Source organism: Silurus aristotelis (assembly GCF_946808225.1).
Source record: "Silurus aristotelis genome assembly, chromosome: 18".
In the NCBI taxonomy this organism is placed as follows: Eukaryota; Metazoa; Chordata; class Actinopteri; order Siluriformes; family Siluridae; genus Silurus; species Silurus aristotelis.
The window spans coordinates 18,214,559-18,241,088 of record NC_139591.1 but is presented as its reverse complement, the minus strand read 5'-3'; the positions used below and the strand labels follow the sequence as shown (position 1 = coordinate 18,241,088).

Genomic DNA, 26,530 nt, shown 5'->3' with positions numbered 1-26,530 from the left:
CACAATACCTGCATGCCTTGCTCACAGAGGGGGGCCATCCACCATCAGATCCACTGGCCTCCCAGGCTTCGACAGAGAGAGATCAAGCCTGTCTGTTCCCTGCAGGGAAGAAGCAAGCAAGCAATTATAAACAAATACATTTGGAATAAATTACAACTGAGACAAGTAACACTTAGGGAAATTACGCCACTAATGAGGAATTCTATTGTTAGGTGTACTTCTATGCAGCACCTTATACAAGTGATCATGTGAACTTAATAAGGGGAGAATAGGGAATTGCATATTATGAGTTGGTGTTTGTTTGTTGAGGACATCTCTGCACTGTCTTTTAGGGAGGGTCTAGTCTCTGCAGGCACTTACCAATCGACTGGTCTAGGCTGACACTTTGAAATCGATTGCCCCGGACAAGTGCTCAGGGATTTAGTGCACTGGACGGACATATTCCAAATGAGTGATCTTATCCAGAGTGTTTGTGGAAATAAGACAGTAGAACCACTCAAGAAAGAACCTGTCGATTTCTCTTAGTCCTGTTTTATATGAATCAACTTACTTCCTGGCCTGGGTCCAACTCTGTGAATTCAGATCGAGTGGTCTTGCCAGAACGCTTCATAAGTTCGCGCCAATGCGATGCGTCTCTCCTGGAAATAAACAAGGGCAAAAGGCTGTTTTTTTAGTCGAGGCTAATCGATTTATTATGATCCTGACAAGCACATTGGGATTTCCTTGCAGAACTTTCACAATGGTATTGGATAATCTTCCGCTCCAAAGCGTCTCTTTCTGAATCTGTGTGTTTGAGTGGTGGAAATAGTTCGAGCAAAACCTTCAGCTCTTGCTGCTGCACCTGCGGGCAAGGTGGAGATTTTGATCTAACATCCCCGTTATTACCTGTTAAGAGAGATTACAGCTCGTGCTGAGGAAATACTTAAAGGGCAGAACAGGTCTGTTCCGAAGATCGAGGGTGTGATTCCTGATATTTTCAAGATGGATGGAACACTACACAGTGGTAGTATGCAAATGTGAGACTAATGGTGATATAGGCACTGAAGAGAATGACAATAATAACGGTGATTATGCTAATATCAAAGGACTCACAGTCAGTTTCATTTCTTCCTAAATTTATTTCCTCATTCAACCCAAGAAGCGTGATTTGTATAAACTTCATTTCAGCAGGATTTTTTTTTTTTATTTCATTATCTGCCCAGGTTTTTAATATCTCCACAGTTCCAAAGATCTAAAATGTCTCATCACATTAAATTACCATCTTACCCTGTGTATGGGGAAAAGGAAATAATCCGAGATAAGTGGAATCGTAAATAGTGAATTACCTTTATCAGGCTATGTAGCATGGAATCTAATTATACGAGCAGTCTGAGGTCAGGTTCACACGTTTGTGTAAAAAATAAACATGATGCTAACTTTCAGGTGAAGCTCTGAGGACACTCGGCTCCCTGATGGTGTTGCCTTTAGCTCAGATGATTTATCGCCACACAAGCCACGCTTCTTACTTTCCACCAGCCAGATTAGTGCTTTTATCAATAAGCAGCTTACTGCCAAAGCAAGCTTCAATACTGCACTACGGTATTTCCTTACCTTCCCCTGGACATGACTTTCTCCATCTCTCAGCGGTGTCTGTCTGTCTGTTCATTATGCTCCCTCCCTCCTTCTCTCACTCTTGAACTCTTTTCCCTCTCTAGCCTGTTCTGTCTGTTTGAGTCTACAAAAACATCCCTGCAGTGTTTTAGATCACAAAAATTAAAAGGCCTGTCTTCTCAGTAGGATAGAAGATCAACTTTGCATGATGTAAATGCTCTGGCATTGCACTTGCATGTTAACCGGGATAAGCTTTTATCTATTCTCTGTGTTGCCATGGTGAGCAGGAACAGTACGTTCTAGCCGCTGTTACATTTCTTAACATTATCAAAAAATAAAAAATTTCATAAATAAAGCAAATAACCGATCTCTTCCACTCTTACTTCTGCCCTCAACTTGATTTGTTTTCACTTCTCAAAATGTACCACAAGACTTGACTGACAAGTAGCGTCTTGATTTCTGCAGTTCCTTACAAAAGATAGTTTGTCATTCATAGAGTAATAACCAGCAGACGTTCTAGGTTTTTGCAATGCTGTCAGACACGACGTCTTCTAGGAAGCCAATTTTGTTCCACACATGTGCCAGTGATGAGATTTTAACTGCAGGTCGGATGCAAGTGAGAGAGAACGAAAGTCAAGCAACAGAGATCCCTCAGGCATCTCAGCCCATTAGAGCAGCAGAGAGCTGCACACAATCCATTAAGCTCCATTAGGGAAGTATACAATCACACAGACACCTCTAAGGCCATGCACCAAGGGCAGTGTGTCGTTGCACATACAATCCAGGTTCATTATTTAAATTCTTTATTCATAAATAATGCAGATTACAAGCTACTAAGGGAAAACACTGCCATGCTGTGCATATAATATTTGGCTCTCCATTATTAGCCTTAGGGTTGAATCTGCAATTTAGTATTGTATTAAAGGCGTTATATGAGCAGGGTATTTTATTAGCTGTTAATTTAATTGCATGTTTGCGCTTTGCACATGTTACATTTGTAAATGTCAAAGGCTATTGAACAGTACATGAGGCTTTTCATCCAAGCTCTTTAAAAATTATTATACCCTCCTCTCAGCCGTTGATCCGTTGAGCTATTATTAATTCAATCACACATCACAACCCCAGGAACCAAATAAGCACGAAAGCAAAAGAGAAATCGATCTTTGAAAAAGCCATCTTCAGAGGCCTGTCAATCACCCGTTTGTCTGCTCTGAGTCTGTCTCACCAGCATTGAGATGTCGAGCAATGGACTCCACTGATGACTTCACCAAAGGAGGATTCAAGACGAAATGCAAACTAGCACCATCTCCAAGGGAGCTGACTTTCTGGATTAAAGATCTACCAGCAAAATACTGATTACTCTTCATGTTTGAACAGTTTGAACTGCATATTAGCAGGGCGGTCATGGTTACAGGCAGAGATGTTAAATATCGAATGCGGCAAATGGTTCTAGTGTCTGACGTGTGCGAGAACACTAATTTCCACATGTCCCACTTGGGAGTATAATCCACTTACCAAAACCCTAAAAAAAAAAAAAACAAAAAAAAAAAAACAGAAGTGCTTGTGAAGTATGCTGTTGCATAATTCTCTCTTCGTTGCTGCCCGTGCTACCTGACATACTGTAAGGAATGATCATTATTTCTCTCTGTTCATCCGACTGGAGGCTCAGGATATTAGAATATTACATGAATATTGAACCTTTTCTTGCTGTTGGATTGCTGCAGAAGGATGTTCTGTGCCATCTTATACCACTGCTTAATTGCATACGTTTTTAAAAGTGGGCTGAAAGGCATCTCTCACAATGCGAAATGTTCTCAAGTGTCAGCTTGCATTTATCCAAGGGCAGTGACATGGAGTTCAGTGTAATCAAGGGCCATAGATGAAACTGAGCTTTTAAACGAGTTTAGAAAAAAATAAGACGTAGAAGGGTTTAGCTTAAAACCCTATTTACATTGGTATAATCCAGGAAGAGTAGCCCATATCTTACCTCCTGTAAAATTACAACTATGAGTGCAGTATAGTTTTTTCTTTTTTTCTTCTAATTTGGATCCACTCCTTATAGCATTCTGTTATTTTGTCTGAAATGCAGCCAAAACCAGGAAGTGGTTTTTTTTACACAAAAGTATAGAATTTGTTAAGGTCTTTTTTGGCATCCTAGCACAGGTATCAGCCACAACAAGCGTTTAATATCACACGAGTATCGGCTGCATGAAGGACTGCGAACATTGTTCCCGATTAAACCATTACATTGAGTGTATTTGTATAAAGACTTGTTATCTGCCATTATTATATTCTAGAAATAGTACTTAAGAACAAAACTTTGTTAGTTTTTTTGGAAAGGGAGATGGGCAGTTATGCAGTATGCAAGTTTTTTTAGTATCGTATGTTTATGATGGTGGTGGTTGTGGTATTGGTGTGTGTGTGTGTGTGTGTGTGTGTGTGTGTGTGTGTGTGTGTGTGATTGTGTCTGTGTGTGTGATTGTGTGTGTGTGTGTGATTGTGTGTGTGTGATTGTGTGTGTGTGTGTGTGTGTGTGTGTATGTGTGTGTGTGTTTGTATAAATTGATGTTTGGGATATTCCTTCCAACATTGATTCCAGATCCTTCCTCCCACCATACAGTATATTAAAATAATCTCTGGTGTTGGGTCACATGGCTGAACCTGATTCGCGTTCAATATTTTCCACCGCACTGGAATCCCTCGTCTGACAGGCAAGAGATAGAAGAGAGAGAAGAGGGGGGGGGGCGGGGGGCTGTAGAGAGAGAGATGGACACAGACAGACATCTACCCACATATTCATTCACGTCTCTGAGTTTTGGAGGCTGTGAGTAGTCTAAGTACATTCAGAGATCATTCAGTATTAAAGGCGTGCTTCAACAAGGCGGATGGTTGGACAGAGCTCCAGTGATAATCATCTGTCTCAAAGCACTTGTCTGGATGATGAAATCCAATTAAAGTACATTAAAACAAGCAAGGAAATTGGATAAATAGTAGGAGAAGTACTGGGAGAGGACGAGCGCATGGAGATAGCCTTGTTTTCATATGCTCGAATTGAATTTGAATTAACTGACAATTTGCGCCATGTCTTCGTTCTCGTATACCTAATAAACGCTACTGCTTCCATGACTACACCGTCAGTCTGCTGTCTTAAAGCTTACATAGCAGATTTCCTGATCATAGTGCTGTTTAACTCTTGCATTTCCACATGGTTTATTTACTGACAATGTTGATTTTAAGCATAAAATTACCAAATACTCAAAATATGGTTATGTAGCTAATATTTGACCACCAGGCAAATGATGGTTATTCATTGAGTGTAGTGATCTCGGTGACAGCGGTATCCAACCGACGCTATGTTTCATGCAAGACTATATTTCCAGAAACCATGGGGGGGGGGCATAACTAAACACCAAGCATGTTATATTACTATCATACATATTATATGATTTAATCATTCATTTTTTATTATATAGATAATGGAAATGTAACTCAACTCACCATAAGGCAAATTGGTGTGAGTGTAATGTACTGATGCACAGAAAAACAACTGTAACTGAAACAAGTGCAGGAAGTTGGCACAGGCGAAAGTGATCAAAATATGTGATAGTCAATACAATGAAAATACAATGTGTCCCCGAGTTACGATGGACCAACTTAATGGATTTTCGGTCTAACGATGATGCTAGCGATATGACAAAATTGTACAAATATTTTTTGTGGCCGGAAAACGTAGCAGCATATATGCTGTCAGGATGTACGACTCTCCCACTGTGTAAAGAGCGGTCTTTAGCTCTTGTCTTTCTCCTTTACATTGGTGTCACCAGACACTGAAACAGAGTGCAATGAATAGTCTCATCGGCTAAAGGTGTGCTTTTTCCCCGCTCGTGTCGTCTGCCTTTGCCCTCCACTTGCCAACCGTCTAGTTGTTCTGTTTTTGCTAAATTATGTACTGTCATTTGTTACATTGTTAATGATTAATAATGTTACAAAGTTAATTATTAATTATTAGTAATTAATAATTATTAATAATTAATAGTTTAGTTAAGTATTCATTATTTATTATTTTGTTAATTATCAGGTATTGTTAAGAATGATTATAATATAAATATTTATATTTTTTATGAAAGTTCTTATTAAAATTATAATTATTAACTAAATCACCATTTATAAAAACTCCTGGGTAGATATTTTGAAGTTAGGATGGGGTCATTGATCGGATCACATCTCCATGTAAAGTCTGGGACTACGTGTACAATGAAAATTACAGTTTTGTTATTCTTCTTGTATGGCCTAGAGATAGATAGATAGATAGATAGATGGATGGATGGATGGATGGATGGATGGATGGATGGATGGATGGATGGATGGATGGATGGATGGATGGATGGATGGATGGATGGATGGATGGATGGACGGACGGACGGACGGACGGACAGACAGACAGACAGACAGACAGACAGACAGAGAGAGAGAGAGAGAGAGAGAGAGAGAGAGAGAGAGAGAGAGAGAGAGAGAGAGAGAGAGAGAGAGAGAGAGAGAGAGAGAGATAGATAGATAGATAGATAGATAGACAGACAGACAGACAGACAGACAGACAGACAAACAGCATCGTAATGCAGTTTAGCATATACCAGAAATGCAAATATTAGGAGTAATGGTAATTTTCTAAATGGTGTAAATAAAAAAGAACATTTTTTAATTTTAAAATGTTTCAAATGTTTTCTACATTTATTTGACTTTGCATACATATTTGAAATAATTTTATTATTGGGACACAGATTTATCCCCAACCACATATCAAACAGATAAATAATTGGCGATAAGGAAACATGCCATGAGTATCACCCTAAAGGCAGATGCCCTTTTCCAGATTCACTTACATGGCTTGCAGTTTTATTCATTAGCCATTATGTGGTTGGATACCCAGAAGAATTCAGGTTAATTATCTAGCTTAAGCGAATGCAGTGTTGTCCCCAGTCAGGGTTGAACCTGCGACCTCAGACCTACCCGCTGTCTCCCTCAGGACCAGGAAAATGAATCAGAGTGAGATAGAAAGTGTGGAGCATAAGAGAAAGAAAGAAAGAAGGAGAGAGGAAGCGAGAGCATGTTTATCACAGGACATATACTCTGCCATTCATTATGCACACAATGCTCAGGCTGGACACTGGGCCAATAAACAAGTTTGCGCAGTTTTGCCTGCAAAGCGTCGAGAAGTGCCACGTCAGCATCCGGTACAAAGAACAAGGAAGGATTGTTTATTTATTTTATTTCCTACAAAAAATTTCAGATGCACCTTGTGCCGGTGATCGCCGTCGCCATTCCGGTTTCAGAGAAATGTAACCATTCGCTTTTACAAATTTCACCCGAAAGCAACGAATAAAGAACACATCCAAACCGCAGGCAGCTTGCTGAATCAGAGGGGCAGCTGCATATTACAGATGACGGACGGCTTCCTGGGCTTTCTGTAAGAAACCTATGCATTTTCCTGCGCCGCCCCTCCGGTGGGGTTTCACAGGCCGCAAAGCATCCTTCTAGTTATGAGCGCAAAGTGAACCAATTTGACAGTGACAAATGAACTGCTCCGGTGCTCCTCCAACCTCCAGCACCCATCCCTCATCCACCTGCAATTCTCCACTGTCCTCCTCCTCTCCCCTGCTCTGTCTCATTGCCCACACTCATATTTCTCCCGTCTACTAGTTTTGGATTTCACTCAACTCAGTCCAGAAGTGGTAGAGCCCAAGGCGGGGTCTCAATCCCTGCCTTTCCCTCTTTGCCAGACATTTATTTCAGAAATTAAGCCTACGCTACCTTGCTCTTGGGGTCCACCCGAGTTCCAAACTCGAAATGCTTTATCTATCTATCTGCATGCATGGCCATCGCCTAGGGGGCTATCAGAACTGCTATTATTTTTCAATCTACCGGTTACAGTCCAGTGACTGTAAAGCAGGAGAAAATGACTGTTTTTGGAGGGTCGATGACAATACAGGAAAGGGGGAAAGTTTGTCTGTGTGTGTGTGTGTGTGTGTGTGTGTGTGTGTGTGTGTGTGTGTGTGAGAGAGAGTGTTAGTGTGATTACTGGTGGGTTTTAATGATCATCCTGTTCCTGTAATAGACTTTCTTTGCTTGAGTGTTGAAATGAAATGCCAGGCTGTGAAGACAATTAATTGCTTGGCTACCTCTGTTTCTGCCTTCACTCTCCTTCTCTTTCTCACTCTTTCCATCTCGCTATCTGTCTTTCTCTCTTTCCATCTCTCTCTGCCTCTGCCCCCCCCTCTCTCTCTCTTTTTCTCTCTCTGAAGCCTGGCCCTGCAGACTGATAAGGGAGGTGAGCAGCAGACTTGCCCTGCTGCTCACTGAGCCTGTCTATCTTCCTCTCTCCACTCACACCGGCGTTATGCTAATGCCGCAGACCCACTCTGTCAAATCCTCTCCACCGCCTCACTCCCGGAGACATACGCCGAGCCGCACTGGTGACCCGTGCAACAGTCTTACAGCATTACAGTAGTAACGATCCAATGGCCAATATCAAAGCAAAACAACAGTATACCCGAAAGAGCAATTAATGTTGAATTGCTTCTTACATCACAGCGAATCGAGAATAATATCGATTGTTTTCCTTGGGGAAGACAGAAAGCAATCAGTAATACCTTAATGTAATCCGAAGTGTAATCAGAGAGCCTGTGGATGTAGACTGCTTATTTCTTATGAACGAATTCCCAGTGTGGGGCTGTGTGCATGAAAGTCCAACGAGCCCTTGTTTTGAAATATTTTGGAAAAATGTACAAAATAGTTCATAGCATTTTGTGTGCTTTTAAAAAACAAAACCCTGAGGAAAAAATAGTAGGAAACTGCACTTTTTTGTTTTTCAATTTTTTCACCCTTAAGAGAAAGAAACCTTGGGAGGAACCAGACATAAATACTTAATACTTCATTTACTACAGATTTTTGGAGATGCTTTCATAGAGTTCAAGCTTCCAAAAAATAAAATAAAAATAGAAAACCCTGGGAAATAGGTTTAACGTGCATGCGTTGCACTCTCACATTATGATTTGAATCAGTTACACACAGCGATAATAGGTTCTCACAGACGAAGGCGTGGACGTGGGTGTTGTGTCGTCCGGTGCCTAATAACATTTTTGGAAACTTGCAAATAATACGTTGTACACCAAGTCAAGTGTGAAGGGTAAAACTGGGTGGTGAAACAACACATAATTGTTGGGTTGTGGAACAGAGCGAGAGTCTTATTTCCGGTAAAATTTCAGGCAGAAGAGAGCAAGCATGATTTTCGTATACCACCAAAATAAAAACAAAAATGCATTAACCAGCATGTTATTTTACACAAGCTGTGTTAATTTCCCTATTAACCAATGATGGCCATCAGTACAATAAAAAGGTATGTTGTTACGGTGATAACGTCATGCATTAGTGTGGATATATCGTCCCTAGAAATGCATGCTGCATTAAACCTTACTCACTTACTGTAGGTTTCTCCAAAGACAAGCAAAGGTACGGTTACATATAAGTTTGTTATAAGCGTGTATAGTGAACACATGAAGGTAAATTTGGTCTCTTTTATTTGTTTAAATGAACGGAAGCTTGAAAATTTACAAGATATGGCCAAAAGGTTGCAAACAACTAACCATCACACCCATGCAAGTCTCATACCACAAATTTGGAAGCATACAGTAATATAGGATGCCTTTGTATGCTGTAGTGGAAAGAAGTATTTTCTTATTATTCCTATTAGTTTTATTACTAGTATTATTACCCCTGTTGTTCTTTTTTCTTGCTTCTCATGTTATAACCGAAATGATTTACAGAAATTGAAGCCTTTTGCCCAGGGAAATATTGCTACTGATTAGCATCCATATAAATTGCCAACTATAATTTGACAAGTATTATATGAACCAGGCAAAAAACTCACTGGAGATTTCCCAAGCACTGTATGCTGTATTCACTTGTGAGAGACGTGCAGTACCGAGCGACCTGCATTGACGTCTGATAAAGTTAATTACGATGAAGCCGTCACTGGTGTTCTGTTTTTAAAGGCCTGCTTCAGGATGCATTGTCAGGATCTTTAGCTGTCTTGCTTTTTTTGCTCTACTTCAGGGAAAACTAGCATTAAGAACACATAAAGAATGTATGATCTGTGTGTCTTGTGTCCGGGCATCGCTGCTAAGGGACTGGGCACATCTGCATGGCTCCCAGGCTGTATTTTGTGCTATAACAGCACAGCTGGGATTCCTCAGGGGCGTACACTGAGCCCATCCTGATTTCTTGTCATTGGCATAGAAGCTCAGATGGGCTCTGAATTGATAAACCGCTCTTGTCCCCTATTCTACGATTGCCATAGCAGCACAGCTGGGGATTAAATCAGCCGGCTCTGCGTTGCGAGTTGCCATGGCAGCAAGGAGACCCATGTGAGGGCTACAGTGCCCCATATAGGCACTACCCACACAGCACAGCTTGATATGGCCTGGCTCTTAAACCACTCAGGCTAAAATCAGCTATGATTTGGAGCCTCAAAGCCAAACGCAGTGCATGGAACTAATTCAAGCTTCCGGACTTAAGCTCGCCTTGTTCCGAAGAAGGGCCCCCTGGACAAAATGCAAAGTAATAAAAAGCAAAAAAAAATTGCTATTGCTATTGACTGCTGTTTTTAGTTTTACTTGCACAACAAAGCATGGAAATATTTGCCCCGGCTCATATCGATGTGTTTCCAGACAGACTGACTGGGCTGAATTTCAATCTCTCCAGTGTAGATTCTGTCTGTGCTGTCGCTATGGCCTTCAGCCATCGTTTGCTTTATACGCCCCTCGGACAAAACCTCCACCAACTTTAATCTCTTAGCACAGATTCAGTGGATGGTTAACTGATGAACCGAGAAACTGTTCTGTAATGGTTTTATGCCACGTGTCTCTGATCTCTTTGCATCGTGTATTAAAAGCTCTGTGAAGATGTTCTTTGAACTGTGTTCATAGTTTCTATGCAAAAACACAGATAATTTAATGAAAAGGCATCGCTTTTAGGCTTTTAATTAAATAAAGCCGTGCTGGTTTTGTTTCATCAGGACTGTCTGTGGTATGCGAGTCAATGTAGTTCATTTATTCACTCAAAAGATATTGGTATGAATTATATTTATTTATATGTGCTTATTTATTTTTTCACTGGATAGGTTCAAGATTTAACATTTGCTTTTTGGGTTAAACCCACTTGTCATCCATCCATCCATCCATCCATCCATCCATCCTTCCATCCATCCATCCATCCATCCATCCATCCATTTGTTTATTCATGTTTGTTTATTCATGTTTGTTTATTCATGTTTGTTTTTTGATTTTATTCATAAATCATATTCACCCATGTATTTGTTTCATTAATAATTAGTTAGAGTAGTTAGTTATTTTGGTTGATTTTTGACTGTAAGAATCGTTTTTTATTTTTAATTTTGGTTCAGTCTTTTTTTTCACTATCCTTTGATCCATCCATACATCCACCTACTGTAAATGTAAACCCTTTTTTATATTTAAGATGTTTATGTCATGAAGTTGCAATAGCACAGTGTCATGCCATTGCCTTATGTGTCATCAGGACTGCCTGTGGTTTGGAAGTCAGTGTCTTAAATTTTTCCGCTATAGATTTGGAGGAAGTTTTTCGCTTTTGATCTCGGCTCAGTCGCACTTTTCAAAGGCAGAATCCTTGATCATAGATCCGCAGATCTAATAAAGCCTGCATTCTTAGTCATGGCTTTGTGTGCCATTAGAGAATGCCTAGAGAATAAGTCTAGCCTGGTTTCAGTTTGATAAGGGATACGCATTTGATCTGCATTCGGCAGGCGCTCAACTCGGTGTGCCGTTTAACTCGAGGGGCCATGCTGGATTTGATGAAGCCTATGCGAATTTGATTAGCGCTCATTGTGCATTTGTATTATACATTATGGCCCAGGGTGGGCCTGCATGGCTGGCTGTAGGCTTTGTTTAGATCTGCATGAGTGTGTGTAGGCAGTCATCTCTCCACGGTCGCACTTTCTGCCATGGCCACTGACTCACAAACAATTACCTATGGGGGGGTTGGTGTGTGTGTGTGTGTTTGTGTGTGTGTGTGTGTGTGTGTGTGTGTGTGTGTGTGTGTGGGGGGGGGGGGTTCTCGCTGACTTGAGAATGATTCAATTAATTTTCCTTGAATTCACTGGTAATAATGCTTGTCTTACAGTGGTGCTTTTTTCTTTCTGCCTAAGAGAATTGTTTGAGGATGCAACATAGCAATAAATGTGTTGTATTATTTTTTAAAGTGGCCAGATCACTGATGGAAGTATAGTGAGAGATGAGAGAAACAGAGAACTAACAATCAGATAACCTGATGGATATTATTTCTCCGCGCCTTTCTATATATATTTCTGTTTAGTAGTTAATAACTTAGAGCATACTTTGGGTTTATGCATTATCCGACATAACAGCTGTGCCGTGCCATGCAGAAATGCAGGTTAATTTGATAGTAAAGTGATTTGTTTGCTTTTACACATTTTGTGTTCGAAAGAGCAATCTTCTGTTCCCCCAGCCAAAAAAAAAATTGTCAACGAGCCACAATGAATCTGCAAAAACTAACCGTTGCAGAGTAAAAAGCCCCGCCCACCTCCTTCATCTCACATTGGCAATCTACGTATTATCACAATCTTACTAATTGACAGTCTCCTCTTGTTTCTGTCAAGGCAAATGGAGAATGTTGTGTTTTCATCATTTTATAGTCAGTCTATAAATATATCATTGACTTTGCTAATATCAAACAAGCACATAGTTGACATTAGTTAATAAGTTTTGGCTACTTAGTCAAAGTTACTTTGACTTTACAGCGGACAATAAACAATAATAAATAAAGAAACCGTAATTTGATCAATCTTTGTTTGGGAATGCAAAATAGTGCCTTTGATGTCAAATTTGCTGCTATGAGGATAAAATTTAATTCCCCTTATGGGCCAAATGGTCGAGATTATGATTCATATGTATGAATATTATGATTGCATGTTTTACACTCAACTCATAAGTCATCTGACAGTCTCATGAGGAGAGACTGGGTCACATAGCAGACACGTTTGGCAGAAGGAGACGGGGTTAAAATAAAAGGGATACAGTCGCACCGAGCCAAGATCCAGGGATGCCTCCTGGGCCATCGAGACAGCCAGGGTTGCTAGGAGACAAGGGGATGAGACAAGGTGTGTTCTGCGAGCAAAGTGAGAGAGAGATGGAGTGGGTGCCAGTCTGAAGACCGCCTGCTTGGTGCCAGCACCTGCAGCCATTGCATAGCCTTCAGAGGAGACGTGCTAAAGTCGAATGCTGCAAAGGGATTCTGGTTTAACAAAGGAGTGGCGACGACTGGCTCAGATCTCCAGCCTCTTCTGTAATTCAGACAGTCTGGAAGACAGGCACAGTGTCAAAAGGGAGAGAGGGATAGAGTCATTGCACACACAAGCTCAGCCCATCGTATGCATAATTTAAAAGGAAGATGTATCAGTAATTGGCAGGGTTTAAACATTGTGATCTGAGGTAATTGAACAGTCTCTCCACTAATGGAAGCGTGTCAGACAAGAGCTTCCTCTCCGCCAACAGTGAGTGACAGACACACTCATCCTCCAGCCGAGACAGCGACGTGGAGAGGGGGCCGAGAGACATAGCACAATTCCAGTCTCTCTTCACACCAAGAGGCTGTTAAGATGAAGATATCACGATGGCACAGAGGAGTCTTTGGCTTGCACAACACCACCATGCTCCTGGCCCTCACACTCACCCAGCAGCAGAGCTTTTGTGTTTTCAGAAGCTCCAGAACAGAGCAGCATCTTTCCTAGTTCAGAAATAGCCTCACTTCCACAGTACTGTTTCGTCAGTGTTAATGAAAAATCGTTTTATTCAATGTTTTCATAGGCCAAATTTAACTGTCTAATTGATGCTTGATTTACAAGAATTTCTTTCTCGTACTCGCACATGCAGGTTAATAAATGGCAAACAGACATACATTATCAAGTACAATATGATTAAGCTAAGCCTACGAAAGGCTCAAAACATTCCGAAAACATGGACACGATGAATAATTGCAGTGTGCTCTAAATATTTACGTAATTCTACTCAGCCAACTATTATAGAAGCATCACTCATTATATTATAGAGCCATTACCGCTTCCGTCTTTTGTAGGGTGCCATTACTTTTAGCTTAATTAAATTTTTTGTCTTCTTTGTTTTAGTTGATAGATTTGCTCTGGATTGGTTTTGCAAGATGTTTATAATATGTTATTATTATATTAATGTTTAATTAAATAAATGACCGATTTTAAAAAGCGTATGCTCTGATCAGGCATAACATCATGACCACTGACAGATGAAGGGAATAACACTGATTATCTCTTCATCATGGCAGCTTTTAGTGTGTGGGATAAATTAGGCAGCAAGTGAACATTCTGTCCTCAAAGTTGATGTGTTAGAAGCAGGAAAAATGGGCGAGCGTAAGGATTTGAGCGAGTTTGATGAGGGCCAAATTGTGAAGTCTAGACGACTGGGTCAGAGCATCTCCAAAGCTGCAGCTCTTGTGGGATGTTCCTGGTCTGCAGTGGTCAGTATCTATCAAAAGTGATCCAAAGACGGGACAGTGTTGAACCAGCGACAGGGTCATGGGCGGCCGAGGCTCACTGATGCCAGTGGGGAGCGAAGGCTGCCACGTGTGGTCCGATCCAATGAGCTCCTGTAGAAATTCAAATTGCTGAAGAATTGTTGTTGAAGCTGTTAAGGACTGTTTTGGCAGCAGAAGGGGGACCAACACAATATTAGGAAGGTGGTCATAATGTTATGCCTGATCGTTATCTAAAATTGAAATAACGCACCACATATTATGGTGGAATATCTATTATATTATCTAGTGATAAGGAGTGAACAGAGCCTAAACAAGTTAGCATTGAACTCTAACTAACTGCATTTACCTGAGCAGCAGATTTCATTCAAATGATTAACGGATGGATTTGTTTGTATGCACCTTTTACATGAAACAATTTGCAGCGTCGGACAGCCATGCTGGATTTGGTGAGTCAGAAAGAGGTAGAAGAAAGAGTATGGAAATAATGGAGAAAAAGGAGAGAGAGAGAGAGAGAGAGAGAGAGAGAGAGAGAGAGAGAGAGAGAGAGAGAGAGAGAGAATAGCAAAGGCGAGCCAGCTCGCACACCCTGAGCTGACTGAATGAGCCAAAGTGAAGGGAAGAGATTGCATAGCGGAGGCGAGTGATTTCCGGAGCTGCTAACAGTGCACGCCTGTGATACCGTGGCCACTGCACTCCCCTCCATTCATGAATCAGCGCTGGGAGGTTTCTCGGGTGAAGGAGAGCGGCGGCAGCCTTCCTGAATTATTCAGGATCGGAACGCATTCTCGCCTGCTCACACGGCGTTGCCTCAATCTCCATTATGTAACTGAAAGTGCACACAAACATTATATTTCTGCAGAAAAAAAACAAAAAGGTCGCTACCTAGCAGACAAAAAGGGCAAGACTGCAACAGCATTGCTACATTTATGTATTTTTATTTTTTTTATTCTCACACCACCAAGAGACAGGTGACAAATGAGTTTGCAACGGACTCAAAATGGAGCACTATCGATCCAATATTTTTTTGCGACACTACGTGTTTTTGTTCATCTCAAACATCTAGGTTGGCAGCATGAAACCAAAAAAAAAAAAAAGGACGGCCTTTTTTTCTACATATCTAATGGATTTCTTTTCCCCTCTCTCCCCTGGGATCCTTCCGATGCTCATATCAAAATGCCACCGAAATGCCAGCAGGGAAATGGAGGCATTCACCAGGACACCGTTTTCTCGAGCAGAGCAGCCGGGCGACGCTGCCGGCCTCGGCTCTCCTCGAGAGCTCCTTTATTATCTGTCCCACCTGCAAATGCCAGCGCCTTTCATCCCCCTTATCTCCTCCATCAGACTCCTGCATATTAAATCCAGAGCTAGATTTAGTGGCGAACTCTGCTTTATCGGGTCGCAAACGTTATTTTCCTTTAGGTTGTTAGTTAAACAATGCATTTTGACTCCTGATATAGACGGAGGAAAGAGGAGGTGTGGGGCTGAAGCAATGTTTATTCAATCGATGCTTTCTATCTTTAGCTGCAAGCAAATTAATTTCAATAGATTATTTATTTTTTATTTTTTTTTAAGTCAACATAGATGATATCACTTTTCCCAAGGTTGTTTTGATAGATGTCCAAAAATCTGTAAAGATTCGATGCAAACAAACTACAACGCGCTCGAGCACGGAAACGTACCACATTAGACACATTAGCTGTTAATATGTAAGGTGTGGAATGTGTGCGAACGTAAACGTGAGCTCCTACAGGCACACGTGTGAAAACATGATGAGTCAGCCGAGGAGATCCTAAAGAGCCGCGGCAAAGATTCGCTAGTGTCTCTTCCCTTCCCATTGAATCGGAGATACAGTGGCACGCCAAACGACTGTGGAGATTTATGGCGAAAGCAAGCAAGCATAGTTCAGCTAAATTGCTTGCCGTTGTTCGGTGCAGCTTTCCCAAACCCGTTCCTGTTATTGAAAGCGAGTGCGGAGCACATGCAAGGCAGGCCTCATTAATCTGCAGTTTAGAGGAGCGTTAGTGGGCACGTTCACTCGAAGAGGAGCGACATCTGTGGACCTTTGATGGAAGACGCTGCCTTCGCCCTGATAGATGGGGTTAAAGATAATGACCTGCTTTTACGTCTATTTCTAGAGAGAGACCAGCGTGTGGGCCATATGACAGGTTTGTGTGCTCTGTTCTTTTTTGCGCCAAGTGCGGCTTTTTGTGGCCCTGGAGATAACATCCCCTCCATTTGTTCTGGGGGAAAAAAGCTTCTTTGCCACTTCTTAATAGTACATCACATCGGTTCCTTACTGAAGTAAAAACCAAGGCCAGCGTTATTCTCCCAGGAAGCCTTTCAAACTAAGTGTCATTTTATCAAGGCTTCAGGAGCCGCCGCTGCTGCTGCTTCTTCTGTTGCTTCTGCTTTAAGCTAATGAAATGTCCCCAACTGTGGAAGCAAGGCGAGGTAAAAAATAAATAAATAAATAAATAAAAAATACAGATAGCCCTCGTGTCTCTCTCTTTATAACCAAACGGTCTATTTCACGGATTATCCGCTCCCTCCAAAAAATGATCAGGTAATTGAAGATAACACTTCTTCAGCCTCCAGATAGTACCGTGTCAATGCTAATATCAAGTTGGCATAATAATTGGGTCTCAAATTGTCAAAGCACATTTAGAGACTTCATGGATTTGCAGGAAATTTTTGCTAATGCATGCGGGGATGTTCCGGCACACTCGATAACTCTTTTACGCCTTTATTTGCAACGGGAAATAATTAATGATTGGTCAAAAGGATTAAATCAGAGAGGCTCGTGTCGTCGTCTTTTTTTGCGAATGTGATTTTGGATTTTAAACAATAATTAAAGGAGGTGCTGCGGTCGAAGATTTTATTAAAATAGCCTCAATAACTTAATTCCAACTTACTTTCAGGTCCATGCAACTCAATCAGTGGGCGTGTTTGACTTATTATAAATATTATATTTTTTTATGTTCTGTGGCGAAGCAGCTAAAAACAAGGCAGTGTTTTTTTTTTTACTTTTATGGTAAAAAAAAAAAAAAAAAAAATTTGTCTGATTTTCATTTCGAAACCAAAAGAAGAATGAACGAAATCGCACACGTACATCAAAAGAACCAATTCTGCAATCATAGCGTATTAGCAATACCACACACACTTTTTTAAAACCCTGTAATGCATATACTTACAGTGAAAACAAAAGAACACCACCCAGGGTTAAACATGAAAAAAAAAAAAAAAAAACAACCGTGGGATATTGTCAGAATCGGCGTGTATCTACGTTAATTACACCTGTTTTTTTATTCATCTGATGAACTAATTAATGTCTGGTTTCGAGAAGTGACAAATGGGCCACCTGGTCATTTGGTTTCAACGCGACGTCTCTTTTGTGAGTCCAAGCGTTAATAAAGCATGCTCAGGGACGACCCTGCTCAGATATCCATTATGAATGAGTAGTAAAAAAAAGAAAGTCATGCATATGTATGTTTAACCTTTGTCATACGTGATAATGGAGTTTCTTTCATTTTATCTCATCTTTTCTTTTCTCCTGTGGGTGTGTGTGCAGGAAACATCATGGCACCAGTATGGCACAGTACGAGAGACAGGTTTGAGCAGTAATACAACGTACTGGAGCACATCATAGAGAGATCATAGGAGTTAGTAGCGAATCCAGTCAGTGCTTCCTCTGTGCGCTGTTATTGATTTACAGCAGTTTACAGCTGACAGGTTACGGCGCGTTTCTCTTTCAACCATGGCATTACACAAGCTTTCACAAGCCCAGGTGATGTATAAGTGAATGCACGGCATGTTCATCGTGGCTGCCAGACAGATTTCTGTAGACGAGAGCGTGAGAGAGAGACAGACTAGAGCGTGATAGAGAAAGAGATATAGAGATATTGCCTTTTAGATGCAAAGATCATGTATTTCAGGAAACCATCTCAACTCTCTCTCTAAAAAAAAGTGTATCCTGAATATGAACTGAATATGAATCGATAAGTATGTTTAATCGAAATGTATCGTTTAAGTATGTTTTGTTTGAAATCTTGTACTTAACTACATTTTGAATCAAATCCGTTATAAATTCAATGCAAGAGAATACATTCGCGTCCAGAACCTGATCGATTGATTGGTAAAGAACAAATATGCTAAACAAGAAAGAAAGCTGGAGACAGACAAAACAGGCACCACTGTTGCGGATCCAGCTGAAAGCGAAATCAAAACGAAAGTTGTTCAGTGCATACGCTCGCCGTCCGAATCTGCATTTGCGATTTCTCTCGATATCATTAAGTACTTTATTTATCTACGATAAAAAGCAATACACAGCAATACAGCACTCCCATCGTTCCTGCTATTTCTGGAATATGTCTTAGAAGTCTTCTTTTCGAAGCGGGTCAAGCACTTTTTGTGATTTGCACCGGATTTCTTCAATGGTGCCAAAGCAGTGATCATGTTGTTGCCGGCAAGAAACTAGCGTGTGAGGAGAGCTCGGTGACAGTATGCACACATGGTCAGAATAGCAGACGTGGTAACACACGTGGTCAGAAAAACACCTGTTGCACATCTCCCGATGTATACAGGATGATTGGCACACTGACTTATGAAGGTCGCTGCTCCCTGTGACTGTGCGTGCAGCCTTATTTTGCCATCCACTGGCGTGTTACAAAACTATTCTTGGAACCTTTTGATACCACCTTGTACTGTGTACACCCCCCCACTTGCACTTAAAATGTTATTGAAGTAACAGTAGTTTCACTTGTGTGGAATATTGTATTACTCTTTCTACCTCTGCAAATATGAATAGGAGTCACCTTGTCACATGACCCAGAGGTGTTCACTGTTGCGTGCTGCATAGCCATGTTCATTAGCACAATATAAACAGGGCATTACTCGTGATGCACTTCAGTAGCTTGACCTAACAGTGTCTTACTGAGCTCCAAAACAAATCCATCCAAATGTCTGCACAAACTGGCTCGCAAAAAAAAAAAAACACAGCAAGACGCAAAAGTTTATAAAGCCGCCACTCCAGATAGCCCACGCACATCACTGCTGCACTTTGTTTCAGCAATTTACACACCATACTAAATATATAGTGTGTCTCCTGCTCGTATCTACACTTGTATCTGTTTAAAACACATTATCCGTTCCGTCCGAATGATGTATTCGTATTCGGTTACATCCCAAGTGTAAGACATTACCACTTCACGCTTTCTGTATTTAAATTGACGATGTGGACATATCAGAGTTAAATCTGTAGTACGCATAATATTGATTTTTCAACTGGTAAACGTAGCTGTAGTATACCTTTAATGACTCTACAAAGTGTGACCTTTTAGAGTAAAGCTTTACGTGACAAAAGGTACACAAGGTGAAGCCTAGAGCGTATTAAACTAGCGACAAGGAACTGCTATGATGCAAGAGGCGATTGTCTAAAAGCTTCTATATTTCACATCCCTCAACTGGTGTCTTATTTCCCCTTATCACTTAACACTGTTCACAGAGATATGAACAAGGCTTAATCAAAAGTGAACCATGCCAAATGAGACGTGTGTGTGTGTGTGTGTGTGTGTGTGTGCGTGTGTGCGTGTGTGTGTGTGTGTGCATTCTTGCATAGTGCTGCTTAGAAAAGCAGAAGAAAGTGAGCCTTATCAGTGTACATTTGCATATTCATTTGGTGGACTCAAACTCATGCTTCAGTGGATCCTCTCACCTGGAGCTGCTTATAGTGGTAAAAGACTGTCCCGTGCTCATCCCAGGACTTTAGACATGCCATTATTACACTAGTGTATGCTGCTAGTGTATGCTGCTATGTTAGGGGGCGTCCCAACCCACTAACACGTCTCACATTAGTATTCACTTGATGAACAGATTAGCTTCTGCTTACAGTGTGACCCTGTGTATACACTGACCAGGCATATCATTATGATCACCTGCCTAATATTGTGTTAATCCCCCTTTTGCTGCCAGAACAGTTCTGACCCTCACTTTTGATAGATACTGACCACTGCAGACCATGCTCGCCCATTTTTTCTGCTTTCAACACATCAAGTTTGAGGACAAAATGTTCACTTCCTGCCAAATTTATCCCACACACTAACAGGTGCCATGATGAAGACATAATCAGTGTTATTCACTTCACTGCTCATTATATTATGATGTCAATCATAATATCATTATGTGTGTATATATATATATATATATATATATATATATATATATATATATATATATATATATATATATATATATGTGTGTGTGTGTGTGTGTGTGTGTGTATATATATATATATATATATATATATATATATATATATATATATATATATATATATATATATACACACAGTGAGGAAAATAAGTATTTGAACACCCTGCCATCATCAAATTGTCATCGTAGGTGCATGTCCACTGTGAGAGACATAATCTAAAAATGTCCACCTCCACTACATTTATTATCCCAAATTAGATGCACCTGTTTGAGGTCGTTAGCTGCATAAAGACACCTGTCCACCCCATACAATCAGTAAGAATCCAACTACTAACATGGCCAAGACCAAAGAGCTGTCCAAAGACACTAGAGACAAAATTGTACACCTCCACAAGGCTGGAAAGGGCTACAGGGAAATTGCCAAGCAGCTTGGAGAAAAAAGGTCCACTGTTGGAGCAATCATTAGAAAATGGAAGAAGCTAAACATGACTGTCAATCTCCCTCGGGCTGGAGCTCCATGCAAGATCTCACCTCGTGGGGTCTCAATGATCCTAAGGAAGGTGAGAAATCAGCCCAGAACTACACGGGAGGAGCTGGTCAATGACCTGAAAAGAGCTGGGACCACCGTTTTCAAGGTTACTGTTGGTACACTAAGACGTCATGGTTTGAAATCATGCATGGCACGGAAGGTTCCCCTGCTTAAACCAGCACATGTCCAGGCACGTCTTAAGTTTGCCAATGACCATTTGGATGATCCAGAGGAGTCATGGGAGAAAGTCATGTGGTCAGATGAGACCAAAATAGAACTTTTGGGTCATAATTCCACTGAACGTGTTTGGAGGAAGAAGAATGATGAGTACCATCCCAAGAACACCATCCCTACTGTGAAGCATGGGGGTGGTAGCATCATGCTTTGGGGGTGTTTTTCTGCACATGGGACAGGGCGACTGCACTGTATTAAGGAGAGGATGACCGGGGCCATGTATTGCGAGATTTTGGGGAACAACCTCCTTCCCTCAGTTAGAGCATTGAAGATGGGTCGAGGCTGGGTCTTCCAACATGACAATGACCCGAAGCACACAGCCAGGATAACCAAGGAGTGGCTCTGTAAGAAGCATATCAAGGTTCTGGCGTAGCCTAGCCAGTCTCCAGACCTAAACCCAATAGAGAATCTTTGGAGGGAGCTCAAACTCTGTGTTTCTCAGCGACAGGCCAGAAACCTGACTGATCTAGAGAAGATCTGTGTGGAGGAGTGGGCCAAAATCCCTCCTGCAGTGTGTGCAAACCTGGTGAAAAACTACAGGAAACGTTTGACCTCTGTAATTGCAAACAAAGGCTCCTGTACCAAATATTAACATTGACTTTCTCAGGTGTGCAAATACTTATTTGCAGCTGTATCATACAAATAAATAGTTAAAAAATCATACATTGTGATTTCTGGATTTTTTTTATTTTTATTATGTCTCTCACAGTGGACATGCACATATGATGACAATTTCAGACCCCTCCATGATTTCTAAGTGGGAGAACTTGCAAAATAGCAGAGTGTTCAAATACTTATTTTCCTCACTATATATATATATATATATATATATATATATATATATATATATATATATATATATATATATATATATATATAGTATTTGTAAATCAATTCGATATCGTAAAATTGAATCCAAACATCGAACTGAGCTGAGAATAACAGAAGCACCACAAAATCCGAGTTTCTAGCAATAAACCAAAAACGGTGTGCAATACTCACGGGAAGTGCCGAGAGAGCCGCAGCTAAACCTGAGTGCTGAAGTAGGTATTATTATGAGCTATAATAGTCTTTTAATTTTAAGCAAATGAAAGCAGGGAATAATGCCTTAAAATTCACGGCGCTTGCATTTTTTTTTTTTCGTGAGTGACTGTGCTTTTCCTGTGCGACTCACCGAGGATGTATAATTTATCACCGTTAACTCATTGTTATGCACTTCTAAAAGCATTTTCATCACTGTCATCGGAATATATCTAACTTTTAATAATTCACGACGTTTGAGTGGCAGCAGCTGTTTCCAGGCCGGCCACGATCGCGCCGTACATTAAACGAGACCTTCGAATTTCAATGCAACCCCATTATAATACATCATATATTATACATAATCTATCGGGCCATGCGGTCACCTGACCAGCAGCATCGTTGACATTGTTAATCTCATCAGTGACGGAACGCTACCGAAACGTTGGCGTACAGTGTAAGGTTAATGCAATCTTTTTGATTTGCGATTGGTCAGAAGGTGCTAATATTCTGTAACCCGCAGAGGTGACAGTTGAGTCCGCTACTCATTTGGATTTGTAAGGTGGAGACTTTGTGCTGTAAGAATGGGTGTAATCGTTGATTGGGTGATGGCGGTGCTTAGTTAACACTCATCAGAAAGAGGAAACTGACCGCTGCAGACCGGGAACATCCCACAAGAGCTGCAGTTTTGGAGATGCTCTGACCCAGTCGTCTAGACTTCACAATTTTGCTCTTATCAAATCTTTACGTTCGTCCATTTTTCTTGCTTCGAACATGTCAACTTTGAGGACAAAATGTTCACTTGCTGCCTAATATATCGCACACAGTTGCCATGATGAAGACATGATCGGTGTTATTCACTTCACCGGTCATAATAACATTATTTAGAACTAGAAATGGACGAATATGCGCCAGTTTTAATACAAAAATGCTTTCCCCTCACTGATTATGTTCCTAACTTTATAACCTGGAGTGTGTGGTTCTTTATGTTTTGGCTGCCGTTATTCCAGACGGCATGCTCTACATTGTTGGTGCACGGTGGGTTAATCCCTCGCATCGTGCTCTTTTTTTAAATCCAGGCCAGAGAGCTCCCCTCAGCATGGGTGTGTTGGGATAACAGATTTCAGTCTTCTGCTTACATACATGACAAAAAACAAAACAAAAAGGCAGGTGCACCAGGCACTCTGTATTTGACATGATGTGTACACTAATAAGGTCCCCGGAGCATTGTAACCGCAGCGGTGATATGTTAGCTCAGCCTCTGCGCTCCTATAGTGTGCCTCCGACCCAGTCAGTCCTAGATTCACAGGGATGATGTGCATTAGTATGGGACTAATGCCTATCTCAGAGTTCCCGTCTTGGTGTCAGCAGGTCTGGATATCCTGCAGTCATGTTATTGAGGTCATTCAATGAAGAACCACCTCGAGGCTCCGATTAGCCCACTGACCTACAAGCAGGATCTCTACAGCCTGTCACTCAGAAACAGCAGAAATAACAAGGATGAAATAACCACCGGTGCTTTGATATCTGATGTCCGGTGCCTTCAGAATTCTCGACTTCGAATCCATGGACAAAGTCGTCCTCGTCCAAAAAAAATGGCGTCCAGGCGCGGCGCTGGAAGAACTGATGAGGACTTTGCACTGGATTTATTTGCATGTTCAGGTTTCCAGGCTCATGCTTCAATCCGCCTTGGCTCTAATCAAGGTTTTTAGAAAGCACCGAGAAGATCACTTAAGCCAATCGGTGTCTTTAATCAGCAGCCTAAGTGCTGAGGTGCCAGTAAAAAAAAAAAAATCCTGCACACTTCAGTTCTCCTGTGATGAGATTTGCAGCCATGTGAGTTTCGAAAGAATGCTTACGGGTGTCAAAAACACTTAGCTCAGAACAGAGCTTTTGCAAGACCACAGAGCAGAGGATGGATAATTGCATCATCTCACCGAGCGAGTGAGTGAGTACATTTGAGAAGCCCGATTTTCGTGTGATTCATTTCGAAACTAAATCAAAAGGCGAGCCAGGTAAGCGCAATAAAGAACCAGCAAGAGCAGCCGGAGGCTGAATAAGAACTCCGGGAGATAGCGGGTATCTATCTTGACTCTTAAGCCATTATCACACCACAGTAAGCAGAGACAAACACTCTCTCCCACACATGAATGCGTAATCAAAAAAAACCCTCCTCAAGTTAGTTAATTGGAAATGTCGGATCAATGCTTTCTGATTACCAGGCTTCACCAGAAGGTCTGTCTCGCACTTAAGACAGCGCTTTCCATCCCCCTATTATGTTTTTTTTTTAAAGATAGAAGACAATATATTTACTTTTTCTTACTAATTAATAGTGCAATGTTTCCATGTTGGTATCGAAGCTTATTGCCTATGGAACTGTTTTTCATGGCATAACCTTAATATCATAGCATTTGTATTAAAATATTAATGCAGTTACTCTATTGCTCTTAATTATATTTTATTTAACAATGATTGAGTGGTGAATCAGAAAACAGCAAATTGACTCCCGCATGTGCAGTTACCAGCGCTGCATAATAATGTTATTGTATTACAGAACCGCTGGCATTTAGTGCTACATGAAGACATTTACTGCTGATAGGTTTATTTTAATTGTCGAAAGCTACTAAAACTCTTTAGCCTAGCGTGTCAATTAGCGCCATATTTATGCATGCGAGCTGGATGTCTGCGCAGCTACATTCAAATATTTATCATTAGATTCGGCTACTTAGCAGATATGCAGAGCGATATAAAAACGGCCTGAGAAAGACGCAGAAACAACTAGCACCTAGCTAATCATATACGTAAAGACAATAGAGAAGAAACTTAAAATTAATATGCAATCAATAGCGTTTACATTTATAGTATTCGCAGATGCTCATGAGGCTGACGACTTACAGTGATAGCATTTTATATAACGGAGCAGTGGAGCATTAAGGGTTTTGTTTAGGGGTTCAGTAGTGACAGCTTGGTGGTGCTGTGACCTGATTCAAAGTAACAAATCCTTCAATTTGAGTTTTAAAAAAACTTTCAGTCTTAAATTTGCTCTCTAGACTGTAAGTGATACGAGGTGGTACCAAAAAGTTTTGAGACTTGCTCTGTTTACAAGAAAGTACTTTTGTCGATCTACGTTTACACGCCATCACCTTCAAAATAGTCCCCTTGCACAGCAATACAGCACCTCCAGTGTTCCTGCCATTTCTGGATTACGTGCTCTTTTCGAAGTGTATCAAGTACCTTCTACGATTCTTGCTGAATCTCGGCAAGCTTTGAGCCGGCTTTTCATCTTCAGTAAGAGGGCGAAGTCCGCAGGAGCCAAATCTGTTCGAAAGGCGGGTGCAGAAGTGAGATCATGCAGATTGTTCTCTGACGATCATCATGCACAAGTTGCTGAATGGTTTTGACATTTTAAGCGGTTGAGGGTTGAGGTCTTCCTGATCTCACGTCGTCTTCCAACAATGTTCTTCCGCTCTTGAACCGTGCGTGCCACTCAAAACACCTCGAACAAACCGTTGCAGCATCGCCGTATGTCCAATGTTTTCCACAAAGGGTCAGTGTGGGCACGCACGCTTCAAGAGCCAAAGAACATCGCCAAAAGTCGTCATAAGATCAGGAAGACCCTAGAGCTCAACCCCCGAAAATGTCGAAATCATTCGCCAACTTGTGCATAAAGATCGTCCGAGATAAATCCACATAATCTCACCTTCCCCCCCACCGTACGCCAGAGTTAGCTCCTGCATGTCAAACGATTTAAATTTGCCCAGTTTTTACGCAGAATTTTAACATTTGCTCTTTGTTCTAAACTGATGAATTTGCAGACGTGGTAACGCACGTGGGTAGAATAGCAAAATAACTTTTTGATACGACCTCATAAATCTTTACTCTTGTGCATCTACAGCAGTCGCTGGTCCTGATACGGGTTTTAGCACATCCACCAATTTGCCTGATCTAAATTTGCTCCCTGTTCCTCAGTATTTAATGTCCGTTTTATTTTGATATGCTCTGCTTAAAATCCTTGCCGCCACTTGCGTTTCACTCGTGTTGTTAAGGACACTCAAGCTGTTACTAAGCCCAATTACCACCCTAAATCCTGAAGTGTACAAAACGGAAATGGGAATGAAAACAGGAAATAAAAAAGCTGTCAATGCAGAAGAACAGGGTGCCAAAATGACAAAGTTTTGTAATGGAAATTGTCTGAGATGAAATGTCTTTCGACCTTTTACGGAAGCTATAGAGACGCTCGGTTGTTTGGAGCCAAGGGTTCCAGCTCAGAGGTGTCAGGATGAGGAAATAGCCAGACCTCGCACTTACGGCATGATTATACCTCCGAGAGGTTGA

At 41.1% G+C, this 26,530-nt stretch overlaps 1 protein-coding gene across 4 annotated transcripts in view; it reads left to right on the top strand.

Moving 5' to 3' along the window:
• pcdh1a (protocadherin 1a) overlaps nt 1-26,530 on the top strand; it is a 79,923-nt gene that overhangs the window by 15,706 nt on the left and 37,687 nt on the right. The window contains exon 4 of one of the 4 annotated variants that reach the window (XR_014537822.1): nt 17,774-17,813. The exons of 2 other annotated variants lie outside the window; for them this stretch is intronic. Coding sequence is in view for 1 of the 2 variants with exons in the window: in XM_083568383.1 (XP_083424509.1) it covers nt 17,774-17,851 (78 nt within the window). In the remaining variant the exon portion in view is untranslated. Of the gene's footprint in view, nt 1-17,773; nt 17,865-26,530 lie in introns of all 4 variants that reach the window. One more of the 4 variants, XM_083568383.1, reaches the window with a different exon arrangement.